A 15,218-nucleotide genomic window follows, 5' to 3' on the forward strand; every position below is an offset into this window, starting at 1 on the left:
CTAAATTTAAAGCGTTTTGTGCTCCTATACAAAATCAATTCGGAAAAACACCAAAATCTTTTCAATCCGATGGTGGCGGTGAGTTTATTAACAAGTTGTTTAATTCTTTTCTGCAAGAACAGGGAATTGTACATCGTGTGAGCTGTCCGCACACTCCGGAGCAAAATGGAGTCGCCGAACGCAAGCATCAGCACATACTTGAGCTAACAAGAACCCTGCTACAAGAATCCCATACTCCAGCTAAATTCTGGAGCGAAGCTATCTCAACTGCCATACACCTAATAAACCGATTACCTTCCAAGCATACCGCTCAAAAGTCTCCGCACCAGATAATTTACAACTCCATTCCGAAATACGATCACCTTCGCATCTTCGGATGTATGTGCTACCCGTGGCTGCAACCATACTCGTCCAACAAATTCTCCCCTCGGTCAACAGCATGTGTTTTTCTTGGGTACTCGACTTCGCACAAGGGATACATTTGCTACAACTTATCTACATTCAAAATGCACATCTCGCGCCATGTGGTCTTCCATGAGGATATATTTCCGTTTCAAAAATCAAACCAGACATCCTCTTCTACAACCACTCCCTCCAACTCAACGCCACTCATTCTCGTTCCAGCATCCACGGTAAATCACAACAAACAGTCTATCAAGGCAATCTCCACATCGACTCCGCATACAGTTACTCCACCACCTATATTGTCTCCGACTGAGCTCGGTATTACAACGATTCAGCCATCGGAAGTTGCTCATCATCAAACCAGACCTGCACATGTTCCGCATCCAATGCAAATTCGATCGAAATCTGGCATACAGAAACCGAATCCCATCTACTCCTTGACTACTTCTACATTCGACGATCAGTCCCCTGTCTCCTACAAACAGGCCATCAAACACTGACATTGGCTCACTACTATGGCAGAGGAACTACATGTGTTACAACATCAACACACGTGGTCTCTTGTCTCACCACCACCCAACAAACCGGTGTTGGGTTGCAAGTGGACATTCAAGATCAAACGGCTGCCTTCCGGTCAAGTGGATAGGTATAAGGCGAGACTAGTGGCACTTGGCAACGGACAACGGTTCGGAGAAAACTACACAGAGACATTTAGTCCGGTCACAAAAATGCCGACCATTCAATTACTTCTAACGCTCGCTCTGAATCAGAAATGGAACATTCTCCAACTGGACGTCTCCAACGCTTTTCTGCATGGGGATCTAACAGAAGATATCTACATGAAACAACCACAGGGATTTATTGATCCCCAACATCCAACCGCGGTTTGCAAATTGCACAAATCACTATATGGCCTTAAACAAGCGCCAAGGCAGTGGTTCCAAAAGCTCACCGATTTTCTACAAAATCGCGTATTTTGGTTTAGCCGCTCTGATCCTTCTTTGCTTATTTATACTCACAATGATATACAAATTTACTTCCTTACATATGTTGATGATATCATACTTACAGGCAATAATCAAACGGCAATACAGTCTCTGCTAACAGATCTCAATTCCACGTTCGCCCTCAAACAACTAGGAAAAGTTAATCTCTTTCTCGGGATTCAAGTGCAGACTCATTCGCAAGGAATGTTCCTCACACAAGCCCATTACGCTGCAAACATGCTTAAATCTACAGGAATGACGGAATGCAAGAGTGCTCCTACACTGATGTCTTCTACATCCAGCTCCAAACAAAGCACGTCAGAGCCATTTTCCGACCCTTCCCTCTACCGCCGGCTGGCTAGATCGCTACAGTACTTATCAATCACTCGACCAGATATTGCGTTCGCCACAAACAAAGTTTGCCAACATATGCAAACTCCAACGATTCAACATTATAAGGAGATTAAACGCATCCTTCGCTACATCAAAGGAACTCTCTCATTCGGGTTACCTATTGTAATAGGCGATCTTCAAATACACTCCTATACTGACGCAGACTGGGCGTCCGACAACACAGACAGAAAATCGACCTCCGGTTTCTGTAATTTTATCGGACCCAATTTGATCTCTTGGACAATTAAGAAACAAGTTACTGTAGCAAAATCATCCACGGAAGCCGAGTATAGATCTCTATCGGCTGACATTTCGGAGGTCCTTTGACTAAGGCGTCTTGTTGCGGAACTTCAAATAGAGCAGAAAATTCCAACTCCGGTATACTGTGACAACATCTCAGCCACCGCCATCGCCAAAAATCCTGTCTTTCATGCTCGGACAAAGCATATCGAAATTAACTATCAATTTATCAGACAACAAATAGCATCCGACGATGTTCATTTCCAACATATACCGTCTCAACACCAGATCGCAGATATCTTAACCAAGCCACTTTCGGTATCCCGCTTCAATGAGCTAAGACACAAGTTAACCATTCAATCAAATGAATGCTTCACTTAAGGGAGGCTAACAGGGCATCTACACATATTTACTTATTTGTATAAATAATATTACGGTTTTACTCAGGTCTTAACTTCTATAAATTCATTTGTACACAGTGTTCAATGACAAGATTTTCCATTTTTTTTTTCCAAATACGAATACCTATGTGTTGCTCTCTGTGTTGTTCCAAGAAGCTCCGTTCTTCTATCAGTAATATCTTCTCAATCTTAAGCTAACACAAATGACACCATCTTTAAATAAAAACTAGAAAGTATAAAAATTAAAAATCTTGCCAATCAATGATAGTATCAGCCCATTATCTCAAAATAAATAAGTTATCAGATGTCGATATAAACTATCAAGATCAAAGGCCTGAAGGGGGGAAAAAAAAACCTAGTAACTAGAGGAGAAAAGAAGACATGAAGCCTCGTGGTAGCTTAATTTCGAATTGAGGCTACAACGACCACTGTAAGACGAAGAATGGATACGCCAAATGAGAGCGAGGGATAGGGCAAAGAGCGAAAGTTGTGAAACAGAAGAGTTGAAGATGCAAGCTTGATAATACAAATGGTGACATCCCTAAAGACTTAATAAGAAATTAAGTTGCATTCAAGTTAAACTCGGGTTACTAGGTTGGTTCGAATCTGACCCAAAACTTAAATCAGGTCATTTTCTAATCTTGAACCCGACCCGTATGATAAACCGGTCGACCCAAACCTGAAATTTTTGGGTTGGGTATGGGTTGAATTTTTGAGTCGTGTCAAATTATAAAACTCCTATTAAATAGAATATGTCCATATCATGATCAAAATTAATAAGGTCCAATTATCGAAGCTGATTAAGGACATTATTGTAGTGGGTGATAATTAATTAATGGTGGCGACAACTAGTAGAGACCAACAAACATGACAAGTGATGTCTATCGGCGAAGAAAAATATTCGGTGTATTCGAAAATTGCATAAATTTGATGATTCTGAAATACTCAAAAAATTAATTAAATTATAAAATTTAAATACATCAATAAATTACTTAAAATTTATTTAATAATCAAAGCATTCAACTAACATATCAAAATGAGTTTAATTCCTATTTATGATCACTCATATAATTTTGTATAAAGCTATTTAATATAAATTTTAAATGCCAAAAAGCGTCGGCGCAAAGCCGGCTAAAGCTAGAATATAGTTGATCTGAGGCTACGTAAGCGACCGGGGCAAGCGTAGTTGGTGGGCACGGGCTAAAGCCGGTCACTAACCCATCGGGTTCGGGTCGCTATCCACACCAACCGTCCACTACTTCACCCGTATCCGCAGATGATCCTTATCGATCGCCCTAACCGGATCCGAGATAATTGGATGTACCCGCTTCAATCGAACGGACAAGATCCACCCACCGACAAATCCGCTGTCTGGGGACGGACGGATCCGGATCCAACTCAATCGCCTTCCAATTTCAAAGCACCGAGGCGTCTATAAAAGCTCGGCCAACGAATGGGGCAAGGCGTGAAACGGGGTAAGAACTTCTCTTCTCCACTCTTCCGGAGATCTGAGCTAGGGTTTCTCGCCGCAAGTGACAATCTATCGGACTCCTTAGGTGAGTGCTGAACTCAATTGGATAGGGCTTTTTCGATAGGCTATACGGGGATTTTTCTGGTAGAATTATTGGCCTGGTCATTGTTGCTTCTATGCCTCGTCGGGGGTTGTCTTTTTCTTTCCCCTTAAGAACTTTCCTAGTGTATGTTGCTAGATCTGGATGTTCTTAATTTGTTTACGATGGGTTTTGTTGTTTGAAATTGTGAGGATCTGTCTGGTTTTTAGTTTTTGTTGCTACTTTGTGGTGACTGACAATGAAGCTCTGCTAGATCCAGAACTTTTTTGTGGATTGAGGTCATCTGAGAGATCTGTGAGATTTTTTTCTCTTTATGGTGGGAGATTAGGGATATTTCGTGTACGAGCTGATGTGCTATTTCAACTTTTGAAGATCTTTCTTGACGTGTTTCTTTTCTTTTATTAGTTACAATTTTGATGGTTAAAACCTCTCAAAGTGCAATGTGAAAGAAATTTTGTTGATGTGCAGTTTATCGTTAGCTCTTCTATATTAAAAAAAAAAAAAAAAAAAAAAAAACTGTCAAAGCTTCTGATAGTGTAAATTCACCGTCAAAATTTAATGAAATCTTTTGATAAATGCAAATTATTTATTTAATAATTATAAGTCTTCTGTTTTATATCATGAAATGACACTTAAAATACTTTCTTATTTTTCTTTATTTTGGGTGGGAAGTATCTTATATTTCTTATTAAATATCCTTGTCTTTTGATTATTTCCTGTAGTCCTAAAATTTATATAGATGCCCTTTTTCGTTTTTTTTTGGGGGCTTGAACTTCTTGTTGATTGGCTAGATATGCTCCACTTAATTAGTGTTGTCTTTGTATGATTTTATCACAAAAAATCTTAAAAGAGTTATCTGGTTTTATAAGATTCTTATTCCTGATAAGTTTGGGATTCTTTATGCTGCCTAACTTTCGTGCTTCAATTATTGGAATCTTTTTAACCCATTTGTATGTTGTTCTCTTGTAGTTGAGATGCTTTTAACATTCTTTGTAGGGTATATACCTTACCTTATTCGTAGGTAAACCAATTGATTGTTATGTAATAGATGCCATGCTAGTGATAAAGATCATGAGCAGGTCTTTATGAATCCAATTCCAAAATTTTTTTTTGACCTTTAGTAAATTACAATATGAGTATTAAACCAACTTTGATATGCATATTTACTAAAAGCCGGAATGAAAATTATTTTCTATTTAATAGAAGTTAAAATTGTTGATCTTTTTAAATAATTCATTTTTCAAAGTCAAATTAAGGCATGTAAATGAGATTTTGTTTTAATAAATATGGGAGTATTATGGATAAAGTATATGCTCTCTACTCTTAAAGTTTATACTATGAGTATTTTTTGGATGCCTAAAAAGAAATGGAAAATGAAAATATTTTTAATAATTCATACGTATATTCTATTTGGATATTATACGTGAATTTACTGATAAATTGGAGCTAAGGGTATTACCATCTCTTATGTGTAATTTTTGTGGTCTTCATAATCATTCGATGATGCCTAATTTTGGATCTCTGTAGACATGTGATGAGCACATAAATGTTTTGTAGTCCTGCAATGGTGTCCATCATTCTAACAATTGGAAAATAATTTGGTGTGTTTTATTTGATTGACTAAATCTGACGAGCCATTTTGAAAAAAAATTTCCCATTTTTAACAATTTAATATGTATGATGTATATTTTGAAAATAAAGTATTTTTTTTCCAGATTGTATCTAATTTGATTAGGGTTTTGTTCATGTGAAAATTGGATCATGATTATATTTGAACCTAATTCCTGATTCTCTTTGAAGATATATCTATAAATCACAATGGTTGAACTATAAATTGTTTGGAAGACATTATTTTTGATGCAGCTGTTTTTTTTAATAGTTTTGTTACAAATTTTAAATCATTGGTCTGCTGAACATCCATGTCTGAAATCCAATCTTGTTGATGCTGATGAGATTCTTTTGATTTTCTTGTCACGCAGATCGTTTAGCGGTGAAGATGGCTGAGTTGGACACATTCCTTTTCACCTCTGAGTCCGTCAATGAGGGACACCCAGACAAGCTCTGTGACCAGATCTCTGATGCCATCCTTGATGCTTGCCTTGAGCAGGACCCTGACAGCAAGGTCGCCTGCGAGACTTGCAGCAAGACTAACATGGTCATGATCTTCGGCGAGATCACCACCAAGGCAAATGTTGACTACGAGAAGATCGTTCGCGATACTTGCCGGGCGATCGGATTCGTGTCCGATGATGTAGGCCTGGATGCTGACAATTGCAAGGTGCTTGTAAACATTGAGCAACAATCTCCTGACATTGCTCAGGGTGTGCATGGACACTTCACCAAGCGCCCAGAAGAGATCGGTGCAGGCGACCAGGGCCACATGTTTGGCTATGCAACAGATGAGACCCCAGAATTGATGCCCTTGAGTCATGTTCTTGCCACCAAGCTCGGTGCCCGTCTCACCGAGGTCCGCAAGAACGGCACCTGCCCCTGGCTCAGACCCGACGGCAAGACGCAAGTCACTGTTGAGTACAGAAACGACGGCGGCGCCATGGTTCCTATCCGTGTTCACACCGTGCTCATCTCCACCCAGCACGATGAGACCGTCACCAATGATGAGATTGCCGCTGATCTCAAGGAGCATGTAATCAAGCCTGTGGTCCCTGAGCAGTACCTAGATGAGAAAACCATCTTCCACCTAAACCCATCAGGCCGCTTCGTCATTGGTGGCCCTCACGGTGATGCTGGCCTCACCGGCCGCAAGATCATCATCGACACCTACGGTGGCTGGGGTGCCCATGGCGGCGGTGCCTTCTCTGGCAAGGATCCGACGAAGGTCGACAGGAGCGGTGCATACATCGTAAGGCAGGCTGCAAAGAGCGTCGTGGCCAATGGTCTTGCTCGCCGCTGCATTGTTCAGGTCTCCTATGCCATTGGTGTTCCCGAACCGCTCTCTGTGTTCGTTGACACATACGGCACAGGCAAGATCCCAGATAAGGAGATCCTGAATATTGTCAAGGAGAATTTCGACTTCAGGCCTGGGATGATCACCATCAACCTTGACCTGAAGAGGGGAGGCAACCGGTTTATCAAGACGGCTGCGTATGGCCACTTTGGAAGAGATGACCCTGATTTCACCTGGGAGGTGGTGAAGCCTCTCAAGTGGGAGAAACCAGCGGCCTAAGAAAGATTTAGACATCCCTGAACTATTCAGTTCCGTTAACTACAATATATTTGAGTGCTCTAGCCGCTGCTGCCATTGTGCTGAAGCTTCTTCCTCTCTCTCTCTCTCTCTATCCTGCTGGGTGATATTAGTGTTTTCTTTTTAATTGTTTGTTGCTGGACGTTAAGTGAAGTTTGTGCTGGAAAAATATATGGATTCTTTTCAGTTCGCAGAACAGATTAACTGAAGATGAAAGTCAGTGTGGTATTTTGTTCGGTTACTTTTTATATGCAGCCTACATGTACTTAAATGTTTTATCATAAAGTAATAGAACTGCCAGTTTCATATCTCCCTGTGATTTGTTCACTTTTGTTTCATAATTTACTGAACTGATATTTATGCTCTTGGCTAAGCTTTACTGAGTGATGGGCAATGCTTACCCTTCTTTTCTAATCTTTCGCTAAATGGTCGCTCTTCTTTAACTGTTTGGGAGAATGCTCTGGTTTAGGTTGATATTGTTATATGGTGCGTGGCAGTGATAAAATCCTGTGGATTAGTAAAAACCTTTTAAGCTTTACCTTGGCAAAGCATGCACGCTCTCAGCCAATTTACCTAAGGTGAACTGGTACCCCAAGCCGGGTAGGGTATGAGTTAGGGCAAATTATTACGTCCGGCGTCCAAATCGTCCGGATTATTACGTGGCACATCCGGATTCGCCTCTGGACAAATCTGGAGGGGGGACTTAATAATTTTCCCTGATTTAGGTTGTGTTTGGAAGGCTTTCTTGCCGTTTTCTAAAGTAAATTTTTAGTATTAAAATTTATGTTCAAAAGCTGCTTTAAAAAGAAGCAAAAAAAGTCATCCCAAATGAAGCCTATCCTCTCAATTGGCCACTTTATAATTGAATAACTAGTTACTTATCTGAGGTAACCTGTTGCAAATGCTGCAACAAACTTTGAATCATCCTCAACAAATGACAAAGACTGCATCTTCTTATGGTTTCTGCTCTGGTGTACATTTTATGGCTGGAATGCAATGACAGGCTTCATAGCATGGAGAGTTACAGAATTTTGCCCACTTGACATTGAAAACTTGTTTGTCGATAAGATGAGTAAATGGAAAAGAAAGGACCATAGGCATGCCAAGTTTGCCAGCTATTTGATAGTTGGAGAGTTTAATAAATTGAAAACTCGGTTCTGCTCTTATTTTGATGGATTATTTTCTCTTTGAAGTTACTGATGAGTGATTACTCTCTTGGTGTTTTAGTTTTCGTTCGGGACGACTTTTTTACTGCTTCTTAAAGCAGCTCTTTAGTAAAAAAAAGAATAATTAAAAAAGCTGTCCCAAACAAGCCATTAAAGTCTAACTAACTGTCGTAAGATCTGTATGTACTTTTGGATCCATTAGATCTATTATTCAAGCCTATCCTAGATTCTTCATGAGGACCCTCTTCTCCTGCATAATTTTGCTAGTTTTTCTGTACATTGTACTGTGGTGTTTCATTGAATCAAAATCTTCTCAATCTGTTTGTTTCAGCTATTACACATTCCCATAATCTGTGCCCATCTTTTCTCTTCCTATTTAGAAAAAAATTGAGGATCCAACAACATTAGTTTCTATGAGATTGCATCAGGATATCCTAACAGAATTATTATCACTACGAGCTTCATTGCTCTTGAATTCATATTAAGATTAATACAGATCTTCACTATCCTATATAGTTTCAGTTTCAGTGCAAATACAAAACCAATGAGATAATTTTTTTTTTCTTAAAGCTCTGCCCCACCGTTCTAGTTTTGCAAGAACACAGCTTGTAGTCGCAGGCTTCCAGGATGTGCAACCTCACTTCTTACCTGTCTTATTTTGTCTTCTTTATGCAATTTGCTTCCTTATCTCTTCTACTTAGGTGATGAAAGTAATGCTTATGGTTCACAAAATAAAAATATACGTTTATTATATTTATTTATATAATATTTTTAAAAATATATTGATTAGAATGAGAAAATAATAATAAAAAAGTATAAATTCTCTCGAGAAATTATTCCATGCGGAGTCCGGACGGTAAAGAACAGTCCGGACGCGAACACAGTATTTCTACATACTGTGTATATAAAAGAAATCAAATTGTGTACAAAATTATACGCAGTGTGTGCATTGTGCACACACACATATAGATGATTCTTTACCATCCGGACTTCGCACGGAATAATTTCTCCCATTCATCATCGTTTCACTTTCTTAGATAAGCTCATAGATCCAATAACACATTTTCTGATTTGAATCTTGAAGTAAATCTTAATGAACAAATTTTAAGAAGAAGCATGACCAAAAAAAGTTTAAATTATGTGAAGGAGTAAAATTTTATAAAAATTAAAAAAGAAGCAGACTAGCCAAACTATTTAGCCATTGAATACCCAGATTTTCACTAAGCATCATTAGCAATGCCATTAGCTGATTAAGGACACATTAAAAAAATTTAAAACTAGGTTAACGGGTGATAAGCTCTCAGATTAACTAATCGCCAGCATTAAAATCATTTTATTATTTATTTTATTTAATATTAAAGTCACAGTTTGTTAAGCAGGTGATTAATTAATCTGAGAGCTTATCGTTCGTTAATCTAGTTTTAAAAATTTTTAATGCATCATTAATCAGCTAATGATATTGCTATGCTTAATAAAAATGGTGTATTCAGAATTAGTCAAATAGAATTATGACTTTTTTACGCTAAATAATTTGGCTAGTTTGATTCTTTTTAAATTTTTTTAAATTTTTTGCTCGACATAATTTAAACTTTCGCTGTGGTTTTTCTTAAAATTTGTTCAATCTTAACATTTATAAATAAAATTTTTTATGTTTTTCATTGAATGTTATGAGAATATTTTTTTTTTTTAATTTTTGAATAATCTACAATATTTAATGATGAGCTTTTGATGAACAACCATCCTGTAGACCCTTGTCCCCACTCAAACAAAAAGACAATTTTTTTTTTAATTCTTATTTTCTTTATTTAAAATTTATCTGATAAAATCTATATACATAAATAGCATATGCCGACACTGCATTAAATTGTTAGGAGCAATAATTTACAGGGAAAATATATGATGAGAACGACGTGCTTAAGCTGTCTTCTGCCTGCTCTGTCGGTGATCCAAAGCCATTGCCCAGCTCAGTGACAGCTGAAAGAATGGGCTGCCACTGTACCAAACACGTTAACGTTCAGAAAAAGCAAGAAGAGCAACGAACAAAATGTTCTACCGAAATTTATGAAATTATCACATGAATATATATGATTATAATTTAAAATTGTATTTTCAGAACTTTTTGTTTGAGATTATAATTTGAAATTGTATTTTAGAACCGGTTTTTATCGGTTTGATGCTAGACCGGTTTTTTAGGAGGGCCGAACCGGCCATGGGATCGGTCCATGATTGAACCGGTCGAATCGAACCGTCCGGTCCAATTTTTAAAATCATGAGAAAACGTTATTTCAGAATAAGCTGGAACAAATTATGTTAGGATTGATTTAAATACTATTGAATTTACTTTAAGATTAGTGTAGAATACAAAGAATTTATTTAGGTTCCACCAGAAATAGCTCATTCTGAGCCCAAAAAAAGTTTACAAGTCCACAAACCCAAAAATAAATTAGGCAAATAAAAGCCCAATAAGAAAGACAGCTTAAGATTTGTGTGGAGGTTTAGATTGAAGAGGCTAATGATGAGACTAAGTACCAAATGATTATGAAACAAAAAGAATTCATGCAAGATTTAGGTCAACCTTCTAAAGTCCTAATCTTTTTTTTTTCTTGTTAAAATTGATTTAGCATGAAGATATGGCTCAATTCAAATTTTTTCTTTATCTATTTTCAAAATTTTAATTATTCAACCATTTCTTAATTTCAAGTTGGATGGTTGAAGTGGAGGAATGTATTGGGCTTGTTGTGTGATGGAAAAGGCCCCGCCAAACTTAAGAGAAAATTCTGTAAGATGGTGTTGAGACCTACAATGCTTTATGGTGCCGAATATTGACCATTAAAAGAGAAGTATAATACTAAGTTAAGTGTTACAGAGATGAGGATGCTCAGATGGATGAGTGACTTTACCCTTAGAGATAAGATACGAAATGAGAATATATGTGAAAATGTTGGAGTACCTCCAGTGGAAGATAAGATTAGAGAGAGTCGTCTTAGATGGTCTGGTCACATAAAATAGCGGCCTTTTAATGACACAGTTAGGAAAGTAGAGGCATTAGATTTGACTTATCTTAAGAAATGTAGAGATAGACCTAAAAAGACTTTATTAGACAATATTAGAAATGATATTTCTTTATTAGATTTAAAGAAATATTTGATTTTTAACATGACACAATGGAGAAAAAATATTCATGTAGCCGACCCCACGCAGTAGGATAAATGCTTGATATTATTATTGTTGTTATATTATATATTTCAAATGCATTAAAATGTTGCTGGCTGTGGACGGGAACTGTGAGCAATTGCAGCGTAGGATTTAAAATTGGCTGATTTGAGCGATTTCTAAATGTGGGGAAAATAAGTTAAAACAACTAATAACTACATAAGAGATAAGTTAAAACTCACAAGAAAGAAGTCCTCAATTTTGTATAATCTACATGGAGACTGGAGAGTACAAATGCAAATGATATTCCTATTGATGACTTTTCTTGTATTTATTTTAGCATGTATGAACAAAAAATTGAAACTTTTACCTCTCTATATTGATAAGAAAAGTTTGATCAATTCTAAGAGTAAGCGAAGAATGACAAATTCAGCTTTTGTTATCATTCCTTAAGATATTTTTGAAATATCTGAAAATTTTTCATATGAATTCCACAGTCATAATGGGCATGGTCTAAAGAGTTGGTAAGTATAAACTTGAAAACATTATCTAAACTTAATGCATTATTAGCAGTAAATATTTATGTAAAGTAATTTATATCTTTCTTTATTAGATTTAAATGAGAATTTGACTTTTAACATGACACAATGATGAAAAATGATTCATATAGCCGACCCACGTAATGAGACAAAAGCTTGATGTTATTGTTGTATTTCTTAATGAGAATTCACGTGCTTAAGCTGTCTTCGCTTGCCCGTCGTGTCATGTGCTGCCCGCTTTGCATCCCCCATCTTCCCGCTCTCCTGCGCTGCCTGTAGCGTCCCGCTATCTCCCCGCTGTCCCGTGTTGGCCTCGCTAGCCTTTGTTGATGAGAACTCACCATCCGACAGTCCCATCCCACACATCCGCCATCCTGCATGACCATCTCGGGTTTACAAAACCGTGTTAGGTTAGGTCATTCTAGTAATCCGATGTGTTGGGTTCAGGTCCAAACTTTTGACCCGTTTATATACCCGAGTTGGGTTAGGATCAACCTGTTTGAATTTGGGTAAGTTCTGGGTTTGACCTAAACTGGACTCGAAACCCAATTTTTGACACCCCCAATATATGCATAGATAGAGACAATATGTGTTATTCATGAAAATATAATGATATATGTAATATAAATTTATAACATAAGATTTATCAACTGAATAATTTTTTATGCGGTAAATTTCATTATATGCGAAGAAATGTTATCTTTTATCCTTCACTACTTACTATTATTATTTAATTATGGGAAATAAATATAATATCCTTACCATTAACAATAACAATAATCAAATATTTTATCAATTAATGTCAATACTTGCTAAATAAAAAATTAGTTTGAATGTGGAACCATTAACAATTAATAAATTTGAGGAGCTTGTACTTGACAATTACATCTATCAACAGATAATTTTTTTTTATAGATAATAGCTTATTTTAGAAAAAAGATTCAGGTAGCCGACCCCACGTAGTGTGATAAAGGCTTGTTGTTGTTGTGGTTATTGTTGTATAATAGCTCTTTTTAGAACATCATCTATGCATATGAATAAAATATGTTTATATTCAACTTTGAGAGAGTACTACCAAGACGTTTGTAATTTGACTTCAAAGTAGGGGTGTCAATATTTGACATGACTCGAAAACTCGATTTGAACCGGACACAAATATTTCAGGTTTGGGTCAACCCGGTCTTGAAATGGGTTGGGTTCGGGTTCAACAAACCAACCCATTTCAAAAATTGGGTCTGGTTCGGGGTGACCTGAAAACTCGGGAATGACCCAGAAACCCGAGAATGACCCGAAATGTCCTACAAAAATGCGTCTGCCCGCTCTGATTGCCCTGCCCGCATTGCTGCCCGAGTTGCCTACCCCAGCTACCCGCGTCACATCACATTGCATCGAGTCACGTCTCATGCTCGAGTCACCTACCCGCTATCGTGTCTTCCCTTATACTTGATGTTGAGTTGCCGCCTGCCCGCTACCGCGCCGCTTCCGCTGTCGGCTACCATTGCCGGAGGACCGGATCACCGAAGTTATGGGATTTGGCTAAATAAACATGTGAGTTATTTGAATGAGGTTTAAGGCTTACGAGTTGGGTCGGGTTGACCCAAATCCTAAACGGGTTGGACTCGGGTCCGAAAATTGACCCTTTTTAAAAAATGGGTCGTGTTAAGGATTGACTCGAATAATGCCAAGTCAATTCCGGATTGGACCTGAACTCGACTGGTGACCCGATTTTGATAGCCCTACTTCAAAGACATGAAGTGATCAACTATTTGAGATTGCTATATTGAAGGATGTAAGGAGTTGTTTGCTGAAGTCAATCAATTGAAATCATCTATTATTGTCATGAAGTGGAAGATGAGTATGAAATGGAGAAGTTTGACTTCAACAAATAAAATTTTGAGATGAATGAATCTTTTGTTGAAACTAATGAGTCTTTTTTACTAAGAAGCGGCTTCCCTCAAAACTGCAGTCACTGCTACTAAACCTTAATATAGAGTACACAGACAAATCAATTACTGACTAGTGGTGAGTTTGTGCTGAAGCAACTTATTGATAACAAAAAGAAAAAAAAAAAAAAAACTAGAGAAGTCAGTTGTTGATCCCTCCTTGCAATGTTTCTATAATTATTATTATTATTTTTTTTTTAAGAAAGAGTTCCCAATTTCCAGTATTAGGAAGGAGATATGCTGCTATCAAGATCAATGTCATTGTGAACTCTTCTTTCCTCTATGCTATTCAAATCTTGGAGAAGAGATAGATGAAGTCAACAAGCCAATATAGGAGAAGAAAAGGCTGAGAGAAATTAAAGAAAAAAGTCTTTGAGAAGAGACGACAAGATTTAGAAGTTGTTCTAAAGAGAAATGCCAATATTTTTGAAGAAAAAGTAAGATGGTTGAAAGAAAAACTGGAAAGCTTGAAGATAGTCGACGAGGTCTTCAAAACATTACAAAAAAATCATATCTACAAAATTTATTGAAGGAATTCACTTAAGCCTAGATAAGCTTTCAAGGAAAAAAAGACTTTCCTTCAATTTACCAATACAAGGAGACTTTTGAATCAATGATAGTAATGAAGCTACTTAAAAAATGTGGCAAAATTAATAATGAAGCAAATTCAATAATGAGGGGAGCTCAATAGTGAAGTGAATTCAATAATGTGTTGAGCACAATAGTGAAGCAAATTTCAATAAAATAGTCAGTACTGTGGTGAGTTCAATAGTGAAGTGAATTCAATAATGTGGTATGCACAATAGTAGAGTGAATTCAATATATTGGTGAATTGAATAATATGTCAAGTTTGATAATGAGCTCCTGAAAATAATTTAATTTAAGGCATGTAAGTAGATTTTCAAGGAATTTCTTCGTAAGATAATCTTTAGAGAATCATTTTCTTATAATATATAAGAGTTTAACTTCTTAAAATATTAATGTCTTTAAAATTTTGTATAGACAACTGCACTAAGTACTGCTAATTGTTTGTCTTCATGAGGTCTTTTTCTATTTTTACTCACCTTCGAGGTGTAGTTTAACAACTTTCAAGCTTAACATTATGATGAGATCACCTTGCCCTCATATTCAAGTTAGCCTACTTTTTTTTTTTAATTTAATTTGATCTCATTTTGAAAATTAAGTTTATAATGCTGATCTAAGTTGCCCCTCTTAGATC

General features: G+C 37.0%; 1 protein-coding gene across 1 annotated transcript; it reads left to right on the top strand.

Annotated features, from left to right (window-relative positions):
* The first annotated feature begins 3,867 nt into the window (after positions 1-3,867).
* Positions 3,868-7,509, top strand: LOC110099186 (S-adenosylmethionine synthase). Its single transcript, XM_020826268.2, has 2 exons — positions 3,868-3,981; positions 5,976-7,509. The coding sequence occupies exons 1-2, from the start codon at positions 3,879-3,881 to the stop codon at positions 7,178-7,180; spliced, it is 1,308 nt and encodes a 435-aa protein (XP_020681927.1). The 5' UTR covers positions 3,868-3,878; the 3' UTR covers positions 7,181-7,509.
* Positions 7,510-15,218: the final 7,709 nt, after the last annotated feature.

This window comes from Dendrobium catenatum, unplaced genomic scaffold, assembly GCF_001605985.2.
Source record: "Dendrobium catenatum unplaced genomic scaffold, ASM160598v2 fragScaff_scaffold_203, whole genome shotgun sequence".
Lineage (NCBI taxonomy): Eukaryota > Viridiplantae > Streptophyta > Magnoliopsida > Asparagales > Orchidaceae > Dendrobium > Dendrobium catenatum.

What these genes read in the sequence shown, in the direction of transcription:
- LOC110099186 (XM_020826268.2), top strand. Translation starts at nt 3,879, where the DNA reads ATGGGGCAAGGCGTGAAACGGGGTAAGAACTTCTCTTCTCCACTCTTC. An exon ending in CAATCTATCGGACTCCTTAG is followed by an intron (nt 3,982 to 5,975) that starts GTGAGTGCTGAA and finishes CTTGTCACGCAG; the next exon opens with ATCGTTTAGCGGTGAAGATG.